General features: G+C 37.7%; 1 protein-coding gene across 1 annotated transcript in view; it reads left to right on the top strand.

The window, feature by feature from the left end:
- Positions 1–12,173, top strand: part of LOC135195266 (ABC transporter F family member 4-like) — a 40,337-nt gene extending 28,164 nt beyond the window's left edge. Inside the window, exons 3-6 of the mRNA XM_064221526.1 lie at positions 1,690–1,932; positions 4,276–4,334; positions 11,357–11,456; positions 12,014–12,173. Coding sequence (XP_064077596.1) covers positions 1,690–1,932; positions 4,276–4,334; positions 11,357–11,456; positions 12,014–12,173 — 562 coding nt within the window. The remainder of the gene's footprint in view (positions 1–1,689; positions 1,933–4,275; positions 4,335–11,356; positions 11,457–12,013) is intronic.
- The last annotated feature ends 478 nt before the right edge of the window (positions 12,174–12,651 follow it).

Raw genomic sequence — 12,651 nt, 5'->3', positions numbered from 1 at the left:
AGGTCGGGAGCAAAAAGGCCTCCTGTGTCGTGTTCATGGAGGGCTTTTGTTCCTGGATGAGTAACGCCTCTAGGAGGCGCAGACGTCGAGGGTCGGGTGCTCTCCCTATTATCCTGGTGTTACGGATGATACAGTCGCGGGAGATTGTGTCTCGGTGGGCGGTGAGGGCGTGGTTCTTGATAGCCCCTTCTTGGGCATGACAGGAGATTCTCTTCGCAAGACGCATGGTATCATTCCAATGTACTTCCCAGGACATCCTCGGGCGGGGCATATGTATTGGTATACTACGTTCGTCTGCTTGAGGGGGTCTCCTGATGGCGGTGAGGGGTTATTTTTCATGATAAGGTCTTTTGTTTTACGGTTTTTGTAGTATATTATAAGGTCCACTATCTTGCCTTCTTCAATGGGGAGGATGTTTTCCTTAATGATCTTCTTCATCGCCTTCTCCTCCTCGCGGTATTGAGAGTGCATGAAGGCCTTATAATATATCGTGATGTTCTCGGTGGGCGGGTCGTGGGTCTTGTTCCTCGTTCGATACCATCTTTCGAGGGCGGTACGCACTTCTCGATTGATGAGCTTATTGGAATATCCGTTATTCACGAGCATCTGTGAAGCTCTATCAAGCTCGAGGTGTGTGTCTGCCAGGTGGAACAATGGGAGAGGGCCCTTTTCACAAAGGCCCTGACAGTAGTGTTCTTAAACCTGTCTGGACACTCGCTATCCCGTTGAGGCACATTCCTAAATTAGTTTTCTTCGTGTAGACAGAAGTGCGGAGACCGTCTTCTGTCTTCGTTATAAGGACGTCGAGGAAGGGGAGCCGATCGTTGGTGCTAAACTCGACTGTATAGTTTAACACGCTGCATTGCTGGAATCGGCGACGTAGGGCTTCTACCTCATCCTCGGTGTCGACTTGCACGAAGATATCGTCTATGTAACGGGCGTATTTGTTTGCGGGGGTGCTGGCTCTGGGCGAAGACCCTCTCCTCTACGGTGCCCATATAGAAGTTGGCAAAAAGGACTCCCAGAGGAGAGCCCATGGCAACGCCATCTTTCTGACGGAACATCTGTCCTCGGTGGGTGGAGAAGGGGGGCCCTCTTCGTACAGATGTCCAGCAAGGTGCGCAAAGAGGCTTCTGGGATATTGAGTGGGGCCGTCAACGGGTCTCGGTAGACTCGACCCATGATGATGTCAATAGTTTCGTCGACGGGAACGTTGGTAAATAGGGATTCTACGTTGAGGGATGCTATGATGCCGGTGCCGGGGGGAGTCGCGAATTTCTTCAAGGAACTCCACCGATGAACTCAGGCTATAGCGGCTCGGGACGTAGGGAGTCAAAATTTGATTGAGGCGCTTGCCAAGGCGTAAGTCGGGCGGGCGTCTGGCTGATAATCGGGCGAGAGGGTTGCCTTCCTTATGGGTTTTCACGTTCCCATAGAGGTAACCAAGGCTGAAGTCCCCTTGGATGGGCGGAAGGTGGACTGCATTGGTTGCGGCATTAATGGTACTGATGACACGTTGGCATCCCTTTTGAGTCTTCCGTAGGTTCCGTGTGAGACGTTCAAACTTTGAGGAGTCGGACAGGATAGCGTCGAGCTTCTCATGGTATTCCTTCGTTGTTATTAAGACGAAAGCGGCCGTCTTATCTGCCCGTCGCACAGTAATGTCTTCTTTGGCCTTCAACTCCTTAGCTGCTTCCTTTCATCTCTCGGTGAAGATGCCACTGGTGTGTGGCCCCCTCTCCGTGAGGGCTTCGGCGAGCAGGAGGGGCTGGAGGGCGTCTGTTGTTCGGACAATGTTCCGGGTCTCGAGCTGTTGGATGGAGTCGAGCAGGAGTTCGATTTCAAGTCTTTTCTCATGTTGCTTAGGCTTAGACATGAAGTGACAGTTAAGCCTAGTCGAAGCAGAGCGTCTTGGTCGGGAGAAGGTTGGAAGTCAGTGAGATTGATGTAGCCTTGAGTACGCTGTGGGACTCGCAGCTTGCCGCCGTTGAGAGAGATCAGCTTTCTCTACGGGATATGCCCGAAATTTTGACTACCCCAACTGAAATTTTTACCAATAAAATCCAATCGTTCTACCTAACTGAGATATGTCAACCTTCGGTGCGTTGCTCACCAGTTTAAACAACAATGAGAAAGCAATAATTAGAAAAATAGAGAAGAACCTGTATAAAATTAATGCAGCTAAGGCAGCAATTACTTTTAATAAAACATGTTTAAAAGAGGGTTTACTTCCAGCATATTATTATTATTATTATTATTATTATTATTATTATTATTATTATTATTATTATTATTATTATTATTATTATTATCATCAATATTTCTAAGAAATTCACAATATAGTGCTTTTATCTTTTACCATATTATATAATATTTTTTATTTATACATATGGAATGTAATAATAATAATAATAATAATATCAATATAATAATGAAATCTATAAAAACACTTCAAAATATGACAAAACACAACGTTCCCGTGAAACGACCAGTATCCCACCAGCGCCAACCTGGTTTAACCCCCCTCCCCCCCACCCAACAAATATACGAGCTGCATTCACGCTTCCTAATAACAGGGGAGGCATTATTTTCATATTCATAGGCAAAGTCGTCGGCGGTAGTAAGCAGAGAGAGGCCCAGGCTTCCCAACAAACGAGGCCTTTGAAGAGAGACACATCAAATAGGAGAGCGAGAAGCTTTATAACATGGGGTCCGTTTGATAGGCTGCAAGAGAGCAGATTGGCTGGTCGAATGTTTGTTTGTTTGTTTGTAAGGTGTTTTTACGCTGCGTGGAACCAGTGGTTATTCAGCAGCGGGACCAACGGCTATATACGTGACTTCCGAACCACGTCGAGAGTGGACTTCTATCACCAGAAATACTACAAATCTCTGACCAGTCAATGGAATGCCCCGAGAATTGAACTCGCGGCCATCGAGGTAGCAGGCGAAGACTAGACCGACCACGTCACTGGGGTGCTGCTGATCGAATGCACGTGTATAATATATGCATATATTTTAGCCCTTTTCTAAAAATCATTTTTGTTTCTGGACGTTGTTTAAACATGCTTGGATGTTCGTCAGTGTTTGGCAGTGCGATTCAAGTTTAATTGTGTCCTTATTATGGGAAGTGATTAATTCAGTTTTATTAATGAATCCTTAATATTCTAGAGTTATATATATATATATATATATATATATATATATATATATATATATATAGAATATATATATATATATATATATGATATATATATATATAGATATATATATATATATATATATATATATATATATATATATATATATATTATATATATCTATATATATATATATATATATATAGATATATATATATATATATATATATATATATATATATATATATAAAATCATGTATTTCTAGACGTTACTTAAGTGTGCTTCAAGTTTAATTTTGTCCTTATATGTGATTAAAGCAATTAATTCAATTTTTATTAATGAATCCTTAATTTTTGGTAGGTCGAAATTTGTACGCCCATATTTTAGTTTTTTTTTAATAAAATGAGGTATATCTAGAAGCTTAATTTTTAGTAAATCGAAGGTTGTACGTCCATATTCTAGCACTTTTTTTTTTAATCAGGTATTTCTAGACGTTATTTAAACATGCGTGAATGTTCATCAGTATTTTGAAGAGTAATTGAAGCAGATGTGGTTACTTATAATTGGATTAAAGTTACTTATCCATACTTTTTTTTATTTATCCCCTATTTTAGTAGGTCGAATGTTAGACGTAGTTATATTTTGGGATTTATTGCCTAACTAGTGTTTTCTAGACGATATTGAAATATGTACAAATGTTCCTCAGTGTAAGATATAATTATTAGGTTAATTATATCTCAGTTTAACCCGACCACATAGCTGATTAACAGCTCCCCTAGGGCTAGCCCGATGGATTAGATTATTTTCACGTGGCTAGGAACCAATTGGTTACTTAGCAACGGGACCTACAGCTTATTGTGGGATCCGAACCACACGATATCGAGAAATGAATTTCTGGTTACCGGAAATAAATTCCTCTGACTGCACGTTGGCCAAATTAGCAGGCGAACACGAAACCCACTCGTCCAACGAGGAACTGAATAGCTTACATCTAATACATATTCTATGCAATTTAAAAGCAGTATTTTCCTTTTATAGCTACATCCTAAGTGCTATGATATACTTAATAAGACTCTGTCGAGAATCAAAACATAAGTTCCATGTAATCTGTGCTAAAACGTCATTTCCCATTTACAGCTACGTCTGCAACGCCATTAGAGTCAATAATTCACTCGATGGAAAAGCGAACGAAGGAAGTAAATCACTTTTATTTGAAGTTTCCAGGGAATCAATATTAATCTAATACCTCTTATCAGGAGTCCTGATTCGTCCGACTGTCGTATAAGAAAATGCTTTCTAATTTTCAAAAAAAATCGCGCTGATTAATGGTAGCTGGGAGAAGAAGACGGATGATTAATAGAGAGAGAGAGAGAGAGAGGGAGAGAGAGAGAGAAGGGTCGTTGGAGATTATGGGTACGAATATGCAAAGTGTTAAAAGATTTAGTTTGTTCCAGCTGAATTTTGATTACGCTACTGATGTTCGCGCCTCTGTCTCTCTCTCTCTCTCTCTCTCTCTCTCTCTCTCTCTCTCTCTCTCTCTCTCTCCTTTTTCCTGTTGTCTCTCACTCTTTATTTCTCAAACGCACTTCTCTCTTTCTCTCTCTCTCTCTCTCTCTATTCTTTCCCACTCTCTCCCTCTTTCTCCACCAGTTCTCTCTCAATCCTTCTCTCTCTCCCTCCCCCTCTCTCTCTCCTTTTTCCCATTCTCTCTCTCTCTCTCTCTCTCTCTCTCTCTCTCTCTCTCTCTCTCTCTCTCGTAGTAGCCATCTTGCTTGGTGAGACGTTCCCGCGTGAAGTCAGATTAATCAACAGATATCACAAGTTTAACATACGACTAGAATTTGAGAAAATATCTAGAAGTGTTCGTGAACTATCGGTGATAAGATTAGTGGAAAATAGTAGGAATAAAGCGTCTTCTAAGTTAGTTTATCAAGTGTAATACTGTAAATCAGAACAAGATGGCAGTAAGTTCCAACTGCGGGAAGAAATGGCGTAATTAGCTTGCTTGGCGGATTCGCATACGATGAGGTAGCAGGAAGGGAACTGGCATTTCTCATCTATGAATCAGCAACAGTCCTAACCAAAAAGATACAAAAGCATTCATGAGTATATTAGAAGGATATAATCCTTCAAACTGGAACAAATCTAATGAAAAACATCTTGAAAATAATTGAAGAAGTTCCAAATAAAATCCAAGTGGTTCAAGAGACTCATAGAAAATATACATCTAAACCAAGCATATTCCGACAAAGAAAATGAATAAGGCGAATCTTGTGAATATCCTAATTGATGCATTAGGAAAAAAGAATGCCAAAAGCATGCAAACTGTGTAAGGTTTGGTATAGCATAGTCAATCCACAAAACCTAATCAGAAAATGTGCTGCATGCAACATTCCGACCCATCCACAGTGTGCTGAGGTAATGCAAGATATGAGAAAAGATACAAGAATTTTTTGTTCAACATGTCTATCATGGATAGACAATGTTATTAAATCAAGATTGAATGTACAAATAGTTGAGGATGAAGAAGAAGAGGAAGAGGAAGAAGAAGAAGAAGAAGAGGAAAACGGAAGAGAAGTAAACAAAAATGAAATGACAGAAAAAAATAAGGAAAACAAAGAACAAGATAAAAGTATGATGCAGAGATACTCATTGATACTACATATGAGGCAATAAAGCAGCATACCTATGAAGAAATAAATTACGATATGACAACAGAAAAGCAAATCCCGAAGAGGCTCTACCCATCTACACAATGACGGGAAAGAGGAAAAAATAGAAAGAAGACAAAATCTGCAAACCTTTTGAAAAGAGGGAATTGCAGATTTGGAGAAAGATGTTTACTACAAACATCCTAAGGTATGTCACAACTATGAAATATATGGTAAATGTGCATACTTAGATGGCTATGGGGATGATTGCAGAGATCTGCATCCAAAAATATGCAAAAACCTAAAAGAAGGAAATAAAAGGATGTCAAGTTCGACAAAAAATGCAAATATATGCACCCTGTAGCCCATGAATCATAATCAAATAAATAACCAACCAAGTAATAAAATCCAAAATAAGAAAGAACAAATAAAGAGCGAAATCAGAATATCAGGTAAAAGAGAAAGCAAACCACCAATGAGATATGCAGAGGTGTCAGCAAAAAATTTCAAAGCATCAGCTCCAAAATTCTACTCAAGAGATAATAACTGTATTTATTATGCAAGAGGATATTCAGAAACGGAGAAAAATTGCAGATTCAGACACAAAATGAATAATTATGATGAAGGAAGATCAATATTATGGAAAAGTTGGATTTTTTAATGTCAGAATTTTCTGGAAATGACAAAAAAAGAACAACATACCAGAACAGGAAAGAGACATGGGAACAAAAATCCTTATTACTACCAATATTAATGAAGGAGGAAAAACACGCAAACCATCATAGTGATGAATGCGCAGGGTTTAGTTACGAGTAACTCAAAAAGAAAAATAGCAGTACTTAGAAGAAACTAACCCAAATGAAAAGAAAATAGATATAATGAATATAAGTGAAACCTGGAACCATCCCCGTAATCCCAAGGATGGGGGGGGACAAATGGGAATGATGATCAAATAAAAGGGTTCAAACTTATAGATCAGATAGAAAAAATAGGAATCAAGGGGGAACCGCAATATATGGGAAAGACAAAAAACAAGGAAAAATATATGAGAAATATAGTAACTCAGAATGTGAACTAATAGCGGTAGAATTTGAATCTGAAAAATTAATTGAACATAGTAATATATAGACCTCCTAATACTAAGAGTTTGACTTAATAATTGAAAAATTGGATGATATATGTAGAAATCACAAGGACTGGACTATTCTCCTATCGGGTGACTTCAACTTTCCTTTCGTAGAATGGAAAGAACGAATAGGAGATTGTGGTTGTACTTATACATATAAAAAAGAGAGTAATAGTAGTGCAGAAGATAAGAGGCAATTCGAAAAGCTATTAGATATGCTACTAGAATACAACATTCAACAAATAAATCACCTGCCAACAAGAAAGGAAAATACTTTAGACCTAGTATTTGTGAACGAGATGAATTATGTTTAAAGAAATAATAGTTTATAATGCGAGTATTTCAGACCATAATGTCATAGAATTAACAGTTCATTCCAAAGCAAGTGAAAACAGAGAGAAGCAAGAAATGAAAAAGTGGGAAGGATATGAAAAATACAACTTCTACAGTAAAAATATAAATGGTCAGAAATAATGAAGAATTAAACAAAGATTGGGATAACATTTTCGTAAGTGATGACATAAGGGTAAATACGGGGATATTATATAAATATTAGAGAAAATAGTGGATAAATATATACCGAAGAAGAAAAGTAAACATCATTCATGCATACCAAGAGACAGAAAGGATCTTGTTCCAGAAAATCAGAAAGTGGAAAAAAAGGTCTTGCAAAGAAAAATATGCATGGAAAGTTATAGAACTAAAAAGTAAGATAGAAAATGCAGAACAAAAGATTATACAATCAAAAGAAAATGAAAAAACGGGACTTGGAAGAAAAAACCCTATTAATATCAAGCAAAACCCCAACTATTATACTCATATGCGAAGAAGATGAATAAAAGAAGAATAGAAATAGGCCCTCTGAGAATTGAAGGGAGATTAACGAATGAAAAAAAGGGAAGTTGCAACATACTGGCAGAACGATATAAGAGAGAATTCACCCCTAGAATAGATAATGAAGATAATGATATAGAAGTAAGGACGAAAAATAGTGAATATTTAGCTGACATAGAAATTAATGAAGCTGATATTGTGCAGGCAATTAATGAAATTAAAAATGGAGCTGCTGCAGGGCCTGATGGAGTCCTGCTATTTTGTTAAAGAAGTAGTTCATTCTATCGCAAAGCCACTTGCAATATTATTAAGACAAAGTGTAGATACAGGCAAGATTTATGATGAGCACAAATTAGTATATATCACCCCTACTTTCAAAAGTGGATCAAGACTAGAGGCGAGTAATTATAGGCCTGTGAGTCTAACATCACATATTATGAAAGTATATGAAAGGGTAATGAAGAAAAAAATGTTATGAACATTTAATAAAAAATAATTTGTTTTAATATAGGACAACACGGTTTCGTACCCGGAAAAGTACACAAACCCAACTGTTAGTCCACCGTGAGAACATATTCAAAAATATGAAAAGCGGAAATGAAACAGATGTGGTTTATCTAGACTTTGCAAAAGCTTTTTTGACAAAGTAGACCTAATAATAATTAGCAAAGAAAATTAGAAAACACAATATCGTAGATAAAGTAGGAAGATGGTTAAAAGAATTTTTACACAACAGAAAACAGATAGTTATTGCAAACGATGAGAAACGGATGAAACCAAGGTAATATCCGGTGTGCCACAAGGTACGGTGTTAGCTGCAATACCTGTTTGTTATTATGAACTGAAGACATAGACAGTAATGTTAAGGATTCGGTAGTGAGTAGTTTCGCTGATGACACAAGAATAAGTAGAGAAATTACTTGTGATGCAAGATAGGAACGCTCTCAAAGAGACCTTAAACAAAGTATATGATTGGGCCAGAGGAAAATAGGATGGTATTTAACTCTGATAAATTTGAATCATAAATTATGGAGACAGAGAAGAAAGCTATATATGCATATAGGGGACCTAATAATGAGACAATCACAAATAAGGAAGCAGTTAAAGACCTTGGTGTGATGATGAATAGGAACATGTTATGCAATGATCAAATAGCAATTCTTTTGGCAAAATGTAAAGCAAAAATGGGAATGTTGTTACGGCACTTCAAAACAAGAAAAGCTGAACACATGATTATGCTTTATAAAACATATGTTCGTAGTCCACTTGAATATTGCAATATGATATGGTACCCACACTATCAAAAGGATATTGCACAAATAGAGAGTGTACAAAGGTCCTTTACAGCTAGAATAGAAGAAGTTAAGGACCTTGACTACTGGGAAAGACTACAATCCTTAAAATTATATAGTATAAAGGAGAAGAGAACGCTACATGATAATTCAGGCATGGAAACAGATAGAAGGAATAACAGAAAACATCATGGAACTAAAAATATCAGAAAGAGCAAGCAGAGGTAGATTAATAGTGCCCAAAACTATACCAGGAAAAATAAGGAAAGCACACAGGACATTAATCCACTACGCACAGCATCGATAATGCATCGTCTATTCAATGCGTTGCCAGCTCATCTGAGGAATATATCAGGAGTGAGCGTAGATGTGTTTTAAGAATAAGCTCGACAAATATCTAAACTGCATCCCAGACCATCCAAGATTGGAAGATGCAAAATATACCGGAAGATGTACTAGCAACTCTCTGGTAGACATTAGAGATGCATCACATTGAGGGACCTGGGGCAACCCGAACGAACTGTAAGGTCTGTAAGGTAAGGTAAGGTCTCTCTCTCTCTCTCTCTCTCTCTCTCTATCAGTTTCTCCCGTTTTCCCAACACATACAAACACACCAACGCCATCAAATTCCGATCGGAAACTCCAGAACCGGACTCCCCCATTAATCGTTCTCACGTTCAACCTAATCCCCTTTTCGTTCCTATTGCGATCTCTTCTGACACCCCCTAATTCCCCTTCCCCCTCCCCCTCACCTTCTCTTGCTCCATCACTCCTCCCCTACCTTGTCTTACACTCCATTATGTAGCGTCATTAGCGCCACGGGCAGAAAGCATTAATTTCTTCGGGATCAAACATTGACTGGTAGATTTTTTTTTCATTATTTATTTATTTCTCGTAGCTCTCTGTATTAGGGCAGGATTACGCCTTTATTACCGGATGATGTGCCTATTGAGAGGTATTATTTGTTATCAATGGTTCTATTTACGTATCAGGTTAAATGGATGTAAATTTACCGTTTAACAGATTTACTAAAACAGAGGTTTATCGTGTAGATGTTAAAAATGGCTCGTTTCATTTCCCATTATTTGCGCTGATAATAAAACTATTCTTCCGTTCCGTGTAAGATAAATATTTTAGGCAGACTTTTATACATATTAACATCTCTGTCCTTTCAAATACTGTGTTAGTATTCAGATAAATCTGCAATATAACATTAAGTTCATAATTGTTGTATTGAATTACTTAGTTCGTGGGCGTAAGATAGTTAAATATGGCTTTTGATTACAGTAGATTTCTGAACGCTGGAAAAAATATACAAACGTCTAAATAATAAAGGAAGATCTCAGAAATTAAATTAGCTTTCTGAATTAAACAAAACAGAACAATTATTAACAACATTAATGACATTAATATAATTCTTAGTAGTAGCACAATTCTGTAAATGGACACTGAATTACTATAATGATAATAATACCATGACCTTTGATATCAACAAAGTCGCCTAACGCTTTACCAATAAACTTTTGAAAAGACGGCAAGTGACACTTAATTTCCTTATGCCAGGTCACAGGACTTAATTCACGGGAGATCAGAGGAAGCCTGGAGGCTGAAAAGATGATAGCAACCTGTGAGCAGAGAGAGAGAGAGAGAGAGAGAGAGAGAGAAGAGAGAGAGAGAGAGCATTGGAATATGAAGTGAGTGAAAATATATTTTGCCCCCTGGGTTCTTTTGTGAGCTGCTCGAATGGTGTTCACGAACGGACTACAAATACACCCTTCTCTCTCTCTCCTCTCGTCATTCTCCCTCTCTCATCTCGTTCTCTCTCTCTCTCTCTATACTATATACACGTATATGTAAATATACTGAATTGAACATGTAAACATTTCCAAGGATTTACATCAATCTACACTTATCAGAAAAGTATAAAAAAATAAATAAAAATTACTTAGGATGTAAACATTAAAAAATAAATACGTATGACATATATGTGCATATACATCATACATACCCATTTATACATATATATTTATATATATATATATATATATATATATATATATATATATATATATGGGTATGTGTATATATGCAATTATATATCTATATATATATATATATATATATATATATATATATATATATATATATATATATAATATATATATATACAACTCGTCCAAATGAACATCAGAGAATAACCAGTAGTGTCCTTTTTTATTTTTTTTTTTAAACTTCACCCAGCTGAAACGTTATCGGGTGAGAGACCCAGAAGCTCCCAGGTCTCTTTGATGAATAACTTTACGAAATCTGACAAGAGGAAAGTGAGAGTCAGCCCGAGGAGGAGGAGGAGGAGGAGGAGGAAGAGGAGGAGGAGGAGGAGGAGGAGGAGGAGGAGGAGAGGAATAGCAGCCTGTGGTTATGTATACTCTATCTCTTTTCTAGGAATCTCTCTTTACCAGGGTGTTCAAGGCCAGGGGGGAAAAGATGTTGAATAATTGAGGCTTCATATATAGATTTTTTTATTATAGGATTTTATAACCCGACTTTGAGAAGTAAGGAGGAGTCCTATTACATCCTGTGAGCTGTAGAATCCATCTCTCTCTCTCTATCTCTCTCTCTCTCTCTCTCTCTCTCTCTCTCCTCTCTCTCTCTCTCTCGCTCTCCTAACAGTGTTGCCTTCACTGTTTATTTTTCGTTATACAGAAAAAAAGAATTAATTTATTATCAAAGCAAAAAAAAAACACGCTGAATTTAAAAAAAAAAAAATAGAAACTGTTAAATTTAAAAAAAAAATTCATTTACAAAAAAAATACATGTTCAATATATTATTTTCAGTTTGTCCTATAGCGTTGCCAGACGCACGATCATGGCAAATTTTAACCTTGAATAAAATAAAAACATCTGAGGCTAGAGAGCTGTAATTTGGCATGGTTGATGATTGGAGGGTGGATGATCAACGTACCAATTTGCAGCCCTCTAGCTTCAGTAGTTTCTAAGAAAACTAAAGAGATCTGCAGACGCCTTTTCTCTTCCGAGTGGCCGGGATGCTGTGCCTTATCTCAGGCCCGCGATCTGCCCCTGGCATCAATGATGCTCCTAAACAGCCTTTTGACAGCTGTGGGGATGCGATGAGGAGTGGGGGAGTGTTAGAGTGTTGGAGGGGGGGAGAGGCTATTAAAGAAGGTGGGATGAGTTGAAGAGGAAGTTTACTTCTTTATCATTATCATGTACTTCAAATTTCCACTGCTTTCTTCCTTTAAAAAGGGAAAGTGTTTTTTTCTAATATGTTATTTTTTCATACCTTCAGATTTCCAAAGAAATTTTCCCCAACAAAGGTCTTCATTAAACACTAAATATTAACCCATATCAGCTGGTCCGATGGGCATGAAACTTGGCAGGGTTATAGTGGGGAGCCCTAATATGGTTTAGGGGACGTTTGGAACCAGCTATAGTATATTCACATCAAACGTGCATCCGATGTCTAGGCCTGTCCCTTACGACGCTCCTGATTGGCTGTTGATAAGCCAATCACCGGGCTGCAAGCTCTCAGTCTCTCGAGAGAGTTTACATAGGCAGGATGTATGTTCCATCTCTCAAGAGAGGTGGAACA

This window comes from Macrobrachium nipponense, chromosome 16 (genome assembly GCF_015104395.2).
Source record: "Macrobrachium nipponense isolate FS-2020 chromosome 16, ASM1510439v2, whole genome shotgun sequence".
NCBI lineage: Eukaryota > Metazoa > Arthropoda > Malacostraca > Decapoda > Palaemonidae > Macrobrachium > Macrobrachium nipponense.
This window is presented reverse-complemented; position numbering and strand designations above follow the sequence as displayed.